This window comes from Mastomys coucha, unplaced genomic scaffold, assembly GCF_008632895.1.
Source record: "Mastomys coucha isolate ucsf_1 unplaced genomic scaffold, UCSF_Mcou_1 pScaffold7, whole genome shotgun sequence".
In the NCBI taxonomy this organism is placed as follows: Eukaryota; Metazoa; Chordata; class Mammalia; order Rodentia; family Muridae; genus Mastomys; species Mastomys coucha.
The window spans coordinates 59,615,794-59,625,214 of NW_022196913.1; the positions used below are offsets into that span (position 1 = coordinate 59,615,794).

A 9,421-nucleotide genomic window follows, 5' to 3' on the forward strand; every position below is an offset into this window, starting at 1 on the left:
AAAAAAAAAAAAAGAAAAAACAAGAAAAGAAAAGAAAAGAAAAGAAAAGAAAAGAAAAGAAAAGAAAAGAAAAAAGGTTTTCAGTTTCTATGTATAACCTGGCTGTCCTGGAACTCACTATGTTAACCAAACTAACCTTGAACTCAGAGAGACATCGCCTCCGCCTCCGCCTCTCTAGGGCTAGGACTCAGAGATACATCTGCGGTCGCCTCTCTAGGGCTAGGATTAATGGGCTCCTAGATCACCCTAATAATCTCAACTTTATGTCTATGGTCAGGCCTGTATGGTCAGGGATGGTTAATGATGCAAATAGAGATTCATTTATTTGTCTTCCCTTTGTATTTCTGATAACATTTATAAATTAATGTTGAAAAATATGTTTATATTATATAGTGATTCCCCCATTGTTCATTCCTGCTACTTATCTGTATGTAATGGAAAATGTCTCTATAGATTTAGACACAAATCTATGTTCAGGTTCTAGTTCCATCACTAATAGTAATACGCAATAGTAAATAACATAAACATTCTAAATCTTTCTTTTCCCATTTCTAACAGAAATAATGAAAGTACTCAAGAACTGGGAAGTGTCTAGCCTTGGTGTCACACACACTTAATCCCAGCACTCAAGAGTCAGAGGCAGGTGGATCTCTCTAAGTCTGAGGCCAGCCTGGTCTGCACAGTAAGCTCCAGGACAACCAGGGCTATGTAAAGAAACCAGGGCTGTTTAAAAAAAACAAAAATAAACAAACAAAAGAAATGGTGATATTTTTTTATAAACAGTGCTGAACTGATAACTTATAAAACTTTCTGAGATAAGTGGCCCTAAAGTTCAAACACTATAACACCCAAATCTTCTAAGACAAGGTGAATGCTATATCATACAGAAGACGATAGCATGAACAAATGAACGAAGCTTATCACTCGCTGCCATTCTTACCTCAATGGGGAGCTCTCTGCCATCTGGAGAGTCTTCTCTATGGAGGCCAAGGGGCTCAAGGGAACTTAACTGTGTCTCTGTAATCAAAGAAGAAAAGGAAATGCCAATTATTGTCATTTTGCTTCTTACACTCTAAAGTTTAGTGTATGATAATACTTCACTGACAATACAGACCTAGTTTGTTTCCTGTTGAAGCTTTACTGTGACATAATTTACATATAACAGAATGCACCATTTTTTCAGCTTATAATCTGATGACTTTTGATAATTTATACTATGAAACTACCATCCAATACAGAAAATGTTTCCAGCATCCCATTATAATCCTCCTGTGCCCTTTGAAGTCAACTATACAAACCTTCTGTATTCTCCTGCCATGTTGTCTTCCCTAGAATATCATCTAAATGGAAACAGACAGATATAGCAGCACATGCTATAATCCTTGCTATTCAGGAGGCTCAGACAGAATTCAAGTGAAACCTGGGACAAGATAGTGAGACTTGTCTTTTGAAAATGTAAAACTCACACAGTGTATAGTCTTTAGTGCCATCTATTACTTAGTACCATGTAACTAAGAGACAGCCATGTTGTCAGATGTATCAATGGTCCATTCCCTTTTTTCTGGTAATAACTGTATTGAGTGAATATATCAATCACAGTTTGTCTATCCATCTACCAGTTAATCTACTTGGTTTATTTCACGGTACTCCTAGTTTCAAAATCTACTGATTTTGACAGAAACCAAAAACTGCCTATATTAGCTCTAAAGTTAAAGGGATAAATAGGAAAAACATAAAGTAGGACAAAAAAATTAGAATATGCATTCATTACAAAGATATAGCATGGGACTGGAGAGGTGGCTCAGAGGTTAAGAGCACTGACTGTTCTTCCAGAGATCCTGAATTCAATTCCCAGCAACCATATTGTGGCTCACAACCGTCTGTAATGGGATTTGATGCCCTTTTCTGGTGTGTCTGACGATAGCAACAGTGTACTCACATATATAAAATAAATCTAAAAAAGAAAAACAATAAACAAACAAAAATTTTAAAAGAGACACTCCATTCTTTAATACATTCTTTAAGCACTGTCTACTAGTTCAACAATTCTTAATGGAATAACAAGCCCCAGGCATTGTACTATCTACTACTAACTCAAACATATAGCGTAGATGAGGAGCAGCAAACTACTGATACCTTCTGGGCCCAATTCGGCTAGCCGCCTGGTTTTGTAAATAAGGCCTTACTGGAACAAAGCCATATTCATTCATCTATGTACTGCCCGTGGCTACTTTTACAGTAAAACAGAGATAAGTAGTTTTTACAAAATATCTAGCCTAAAAAGCCTAAAATATTTACTAATCTTAAAAAAAAAAGTTTGGGGAAGGTTTGGTGATTTAGTTAAAAGTTTTTTAGTTTGCTAACTAGACACCTATCTATATAACAAGCAAATGATAATTAAATTTTAAATGACAACAAATCTGGTAAAGAAATGTTATAAACTCAGTGCCTATGTCCCATTTGAATGAAGAATGACATCATCCTACCAATGATGGTAATAGGAACTGGGAGGACTTTGGTCCTAAGAGTGAAGAAGTAAAAATATGGGATGAGCGCCTTTACATAAGAACACCAGAAGGGGCTCTCACTCTTTCTCCATGTAAGGGCACAGTGAGAGGGTACATCTATGAGCGAGGAGGTGGGTCCTCTCTAGGCACTACATCTGTCCATGGCTTCATCTTAGACTCCTCAGTACATCTATGAGCGAGGAGGTGGGTCCTCTCTAGGCACTGCATGTGTCCCTGGCTTCATCTTAGACTCCTCAGTACACCTATGAGCGAGGAGGTGGGTCCTCTCTAGGCACTGCATCTGTCCCTGGCTTCATCTTAGACTCCTCAACCTCCAAAGTCTGAGAAACACGTGTCTGTTGTTTACAGCAGTCTATGGCGTTTCCTTTCCTTTTTGTTTTAAAAAAATGTTTTAAAATTTATATTCTCTTTTTATATTTGTCTGTGTATATGTCTGCCTGTTGGCTATAGAGGCTGGAAGAGAGCACTGGATCCCCTAGAACTGTTATGACAAACGACTGTGAGCCACTTTATGGGTACTCACTCATCTAGGTGAACACAGGTCCTTTGGAAAAGCAGTCAGTGCTCTTAACGTCTGAGCCATCTCTCCAGCTCCAATGTTTCCCTATTATAAGTGTAACTAGGATAAAAAAATGTCATCTCAGAAGTAAGTTCTACACTTCTGACACTTTCGTGCTTCACACATAAAATGAACAGCCAACACTGGGCAAATAAACAATCTACAAAATTCTAAACTATCTTCAAAATGATTAAAGGACTAAATACATTTATAGTATTAACTATATTTGAAAACTGGACACACACATACTGTGTCCACTTTGGTGGTAAAAGGCTCAAAAAGTGCAAAATCATCTGTGTTAAATTTCCATGAAAGAGCTTATCACTAAACACAACCTTGAAAGATGAGAATCACTCACCATAGACTACTGCAGTAATAAAAAGTATGCCCAGATGAAGGTCTGACTATGAAAGCACTTAAGAGCCTTGGTGCCTCAGAAACAATACAGGTAGCATGCTGTGACAGTTAACCTTGAATGTCAACTTCACTGCATTAAGAATCCTAGAGATTAAAAGGCATAGATGGGTGTGTCTGTGACAGCATTTCCACAGATAATTAGACCATGAAGGCTCTGACCCAAGGAATGAGGTAATCTACTGGAGATAGGATGGCTTTATCAGGTGATAAGCCTGACTGAAAACCATTAGCCACTGATCTTCTGTCCTTAGGGAAGCATCTTGCTCAAATCTTTCTGTTACTTACATTCACTGCTTTATATAGCATGAGGTAAAGCTTTTCTGCCACATGTGCCCACCAGGATTATGTTCTGCTGCAGTGCAGGGAAATAAGCAACTACTGACAAGAGCCCCTGAAACTATGAGTCAAAATAAATCTTGAGGCTGGAGAGATGGCTTAGTACTTAAAAGCACTGGTTGCTCTTCCTGAGGACCTGGATTTAATTCCCAGCACCCATGTCACAACTACTTGTAACGACAGTTCCAGGGGATCCAGTGCCCTCCTCTGGCCTCCATGGGAACTGCATGCACATGGTGCAGCTATGTATGTAGGCAGAACACTCTATGAACACACAAATAGTGCTAGCTACTGAGAGGGGAAAGTAAGCCTTTCCTAGCTAAGGTTAGGAAACGTTTATGATCATGACTTCCTATTATTAGCTTACAGACTAAATTCAACAGTCTGCTGACCTAAACCCTTTCCATGTGGATGCTGGGTTTCAAACCTGGGTTCTCTGGAAGAGTAGATAATACTGTAAGCCATGTCTCAAGACCCTAGGAGTTTCTTTTACTTTTTAATTCACATATAAAACAATGGCTTTCATGATCACATTTCATACATGCCTGTCTTGATGGCCCTCCTCCCTCACTCCCTTCACATCCCCCTCCTCCCCTACGAGTGCCCTTCCTTCCCCAGGTAGTCCTCTCTGCCTTTTAGGTCATGTGTATTCTATTACCTTATTTTTCCTCAGAAAATCTTTTTGCTGTTCCATAGCCCTCTTTTTTGTTTTATCTCCTATCCCACACATGTAAAAGTTAAAATCTATTCACTAAGACTTTAATGATCATTGTATTTGCAGGTTGTTCCTGAAAGATGCCACAATGATATCTTATGCCATCATCTCAACGAGGTAGACTGACTTCCCAGAAGGATGGAAAAATTCATCAGTTCTACACAAAGAAAGGGACAAAGTTTTCTTTTTACAAAGACAGCACCACATTCTTAAGTGCCCTTGCCAAAATCAGAGGGCTTTGGTAATGGAGTCTTTTAGTAGGTATCATTAGGCAGTAATCCAAATACATTTCAAATGTATTAAGAAACCACTTTGATTAAAAACCAACATTACTTATATTCTTAAAACAATAAAAACCTTTTTTGACAGGCTGCCAAGTGTTTTAAAGTATTTATAAGATTTTTCCTAGAGTACATGTTAACTAAGTTTTAGCTTTTGTGGAAAATGATTAAGAGGAAAACTATGAATACTCTGACAGGCTATATATGTTCTAAGTGAAACCCAAATATGACTTGAAGTAACATTTGTACAGTACTTATTTTCCACTGAGTTTAAATAGCGGTAGGTATTTCCTTTAACCTCACATGAATGGCATTCCTGATTAATTCAATGGGATCTTCTTTTAAAAACAAAAGAAAGATAAACTAAAACAAATACCTAGGAGAATAAAAGTGTTCCATGAACCAAAATAATTCTTCAGATTATACAATGAGTCATCAAAGAGTTCCCTTAGACAGGGGCTCTCTTAGTTCATTTTACATTGTTTTATAGATAGAAGTCCATCCAAATGAACTCCCAATCAGTATGTCTTATGCCTAATACACTTCCAGCTATATAATTACAAACTAAGCATTTAACCAGGTCTTGCCTATGATTAAAACTATCCTAGTCATAGAACTGCACAAAAATTCAGTTCCCAAACTGAAAATAACTCATATCAAAACTAACTAGTAAAGGGCAATGCCTAAGAATACAGGTGAGCTGAGAACTCCCAACTCCTTGAAAATACACAGATTAAACATTTCACACGTCCCCTTGGCTCTGAAGTCACTGTTAAGTAAGGATTAGTCTTGACTTTTTGTTGCTTCTTCAGATCACATAGTGGACAAGCAAGCAAAGAGCCATATTAAATTTCAAAACCAAATTACCCCTAAGCAGAAAATAAGGTTGATAATCAGAACCTGTGTCCACTAGAAACAAGTGTATGAGCAAGTATGTAGTGATAAACACATACACACATAAGTCATAAATAACTCCTCTCAGAATAGTTTCAATAGTCAGAAACTTAATAGGATAAAAAGGTAGATAAGCAATATCAGAATTGAGGGAAGCCACGGGGCACTCACCAGGGCACACAGTGATTTCTTCTGCAGAACTTCCCGGCATAAGAACTAAGCTTCTCTTACTGGTCAAAGCTGCAATGCTGAAAACAGAATCAAACAACAAGTGAACTCCTCACAGAATAAAGCAGAGCACAGGCCCACAGCAGTGGTGGGTCCTTTAAACATCTACAAGGAAACAGAATATTCTGTCCAGTGTCACAACCAGAAAGCAGGGCATCCATAGTGCAGAAGCCAGATGGAGGGAGGAAGGAAGCTTTCAAGTCCAGGAAACTGGTAACTGGAACGAAGCTCCTTTAGTTGTCTTCACAGCAGAAGGGTAAAGAGCAAGGAGTAGCAGTAACTCCCAGAGAAGACCAAACTTATACTACAGTATAACGATGTCGAAGGTGCTTTGCAGTCTGGCTACCAGTTACAGCCTTGTGAAGAGAACAGACACATGAATGCAGAAAACATGGAGATTCTCCTGATAGCACAGTACCTTTTCCTCACTTTACAGTTAAAGTTTCACTTTATCTTGAGATATAGCTTTCCAAGCAAGAAAAATAAAATAAAACCCCAAACTATCCTACAGCAAAAATCTGCCCACACAAGTTGAGTATCTCTTCTGGGAAAAACTTAATTATGAATGACTTCCCTTATCCAACCTTCTGGTTTTTCCTGCCTGTTTGTTCATGGAGTGTGATCTCTTCCTGACACCAGAACACATGGCTGAGAGATCTGAGAATCTGAAACAGCCCCTCATGCCTCACAGAGTTTTATGATTAGTTTGATCAAGTATGCAAGAAGACACTTAAAAACACAAATCCTCACATCAACCAAGAGCCACAGAGAAGAGAGACTAGCCACCACTGAGACTCATGATAAATAACTAAACCATGACAGGAAACCACAAGTGATTTCTCCCTCTAAATAAAACATTTCAGAACATTTGTTATAAACCTAAGCTAGACACAGTTTACACTGCATGTAACATTAGGGCTCTATTCAAAAAGTCTATCACAAGACAATTTGCTGACATTTATAAAATGGGCTAATCAATTTGAAGTCAAACCACATTGTATGTGATTTCAACTCTCTCCTGGTGACAAAGTGTGTAATCATTTATTAAAATCTACATCTGCTCTGCACAGACTCACCACAATAAAACAGAGAGGTCTACAGGGAGCAGAAGACCAACTCCAGTTTAGAACATTTCCAAAGTGTCTTAACAGCAAAAGAATCAAACTATTATCATAGTCTTCAGCATAGGGACAGACACCTAATCCTATCCACCAAAAGCTTAATAAAGACCACGATCTAAATTCCAGTAATGGTAACTGGGCCTTAAACTCCATATGAGAGATGACAGTCACTCAATACAAAGATTACCTCTTGAGAAATCCTCCAAACTCAACTGTCAGACAAAGGGGAAAAGTGGCTAGAAACCTGACCTAGTTAATAACCAATTAGCCATCCTCTATTATTTAAGAAGAAAGATTTGGAAGATAAAACTCCATCAACTAATCAAGAATGTAAGAAGTGGGCTGGAGAGATGGCTCAGAGGTTAAGAGCACTAACTAGTCTTCTGAAGGTCCTGAGTTCAAATCCCAGCAACTACATGGTAATTACTGTAGGAGTAATTAATGAGATCTGTAATGAGATCTGATGCCCTCTTCTGGGGTGTCTGAAGACAGCTACAGTATACTCACATAAAATAAATAAATAAATCTTAAAAAAAAAAAAATGAAAGTATGCAAATACAGTATCAGATAAGACACTAACCAGACACAACGACAGAGTACTGAGTAAAGGCGGTACAGAATTTATGTGGCCTGAATAACACACAAGCTTAAGAAGTAAAATTTTCGGGGCTGGAGAGATGGCAACAGTTATGAGCACTGGTTGCTCTTCAAAAGGACCTGAGTTCAATTTCCAGTAACCACATGGCAACTCACAACTAACTGTCTGTAGTACCAGCTCGTGGGGATCTGATGTCCTCACATAGACATATATACAATGCACATAAAATAAAATAAATTATTGAAAAAAGAAATAATATTTGGAAGTGCATAAGCAGACCAGTAATATGGCTGTCTCTGTGAAAGCCAGTAAAGGAGACCATCAGAATAAGAAGAATCAGACTGCTAAAAAAGATAGAGGGAAAAGCTTTGAAAATCTAACAAGTGACAGCGCATTGGAGAAGAGCAAGAACAAAGGCGCACTAAGTGCACATCAAGCTGAGGACATTATCTCCACACGTCCTCAGCCCACAGAAGGAACTCAGCAGCCATTTCAAAATGCAAGGCAGATAAAAGCAAGGTAGGTCTACCCTAGGATAAGTCCCGGCCCTTCCAAGCCTCAAATCCAGTTTCAGATTTCCATGAGGCAGTGGTTACTCCAGTAGACAGATCTGTAGTGGAGACAAATTCCATTGTGTTATACCATATGGCTTAGAATGTAGTGGCCAGGCACCGTTTTGGGGGTAGGAGGAATTGTGTTTAGAGAGGAGGCTCAGTGGTTAAGAGCACTGGCTGTCCCTCCTAAGAACCCAGGTTCAACCCTCAGCACCACATGGCAGCTCACACATATCTGGGGATATGATGCGTTCTTCTGGCATCCAAGGGTACCAGACACAAATTTGCATGTAGCTATGACACCCATGCACATAAAAATAAATAAAAATTTAAAAAAGACTGAACTACTCTGGGGGCCTGAGATCAAGGAACATCTACAAGATAGGAAGCCTCAATTTAGTCTGCCACAAACCTTTAGTCAGGGAAGCCTCTTAAAAGCGGTTGTGGACAGCAGCAGGGCTGGACTCTGGCCAAAGGGCACAGGCAACATGAGACTGGCTTAGATTGTATCATGTTTAAGCAAAGACAATCCCATCCATGCTCAGTGGTCGGGAACAGATCTCATCAACAAGAGCTATGCTGGAGTTTAATAGCTCTGAGCCTTAGGCCAGTAAGCAGATCAAACTTTACAGTTACCTACCTAAATTCATTACTGTTAAGCCCAAGAACTCTGAAGTTCCTGGGGTGTAACGATACCCAAAAAGACATCTTTCCAGCAGGGTGATTAATATACAGGAGGCCCTGAAAATAAGAAAGCAGGTCTTCTGCCTGTACCAATCTCAGTGCGGATATGATTTCCACACTTCCAGCCCACTTGGGAGACACTCCTTAGATAAACAGCCACTTAAGAAGATACAATATGTATATAGGATGAGAAACTCTGTCCAGCCCACAGAATGCAAAGCTAAGTGTATCTAACAAAGCCTGACAAGCAAAGAAAGAAAATAGCTGTGCAGAGAGCTCTGGAGTGTAGCAATAGACTCTGTAACAACACAAACCAAAGGAAAGACACAGCAACGTCCAGTCAGCCCGACCCTCCTCCTGACTCCAGACACAGCAACGTCCAGTCAGCCCGACCCTCCTCCTGACTCCAGACACAGCAAAGGTCCACAGTCAGCCCCACCCGCCTCCTGACTCCAGACACAGCAACGTCCACAGTCAGCCCGACCCTCCTCCTGACTCCAGACACA

The 9,421-nt window shown here is 39.5% G+C and overlaps 1 protein-coding gene across 7 annotated transcripts in view; it reads right to left on the reverse strand.

The window, feature by feature from the left end:
* Uimc1 (ubiquitin interaction motif containing 1) overlaps nt 1-9,421 on the reverse strand; it is a 78,239-nt gene that overhangs the window by 25,489 nt on the left and 43,329 nt on the right. For all 7 annotated transcript variants that reach the window (XM_031358155.1, XM_031358153.1, XM_031358156.1 and 4 more), the window contains 2 exons: nt 5,902-5,978; nt 941-1,017 (listed from right to left, as the gene is read on the reverse strand). In XM_031358155.1, the coding sequence (XP_031214015.1) occupies nt 941-1,017; nt 5,902-5,978 (154 nt within the window). The remainder of the gene's footprint in view (nt 1-940; nt 1,018-5,901; nt 5,979-9,421) is intronic.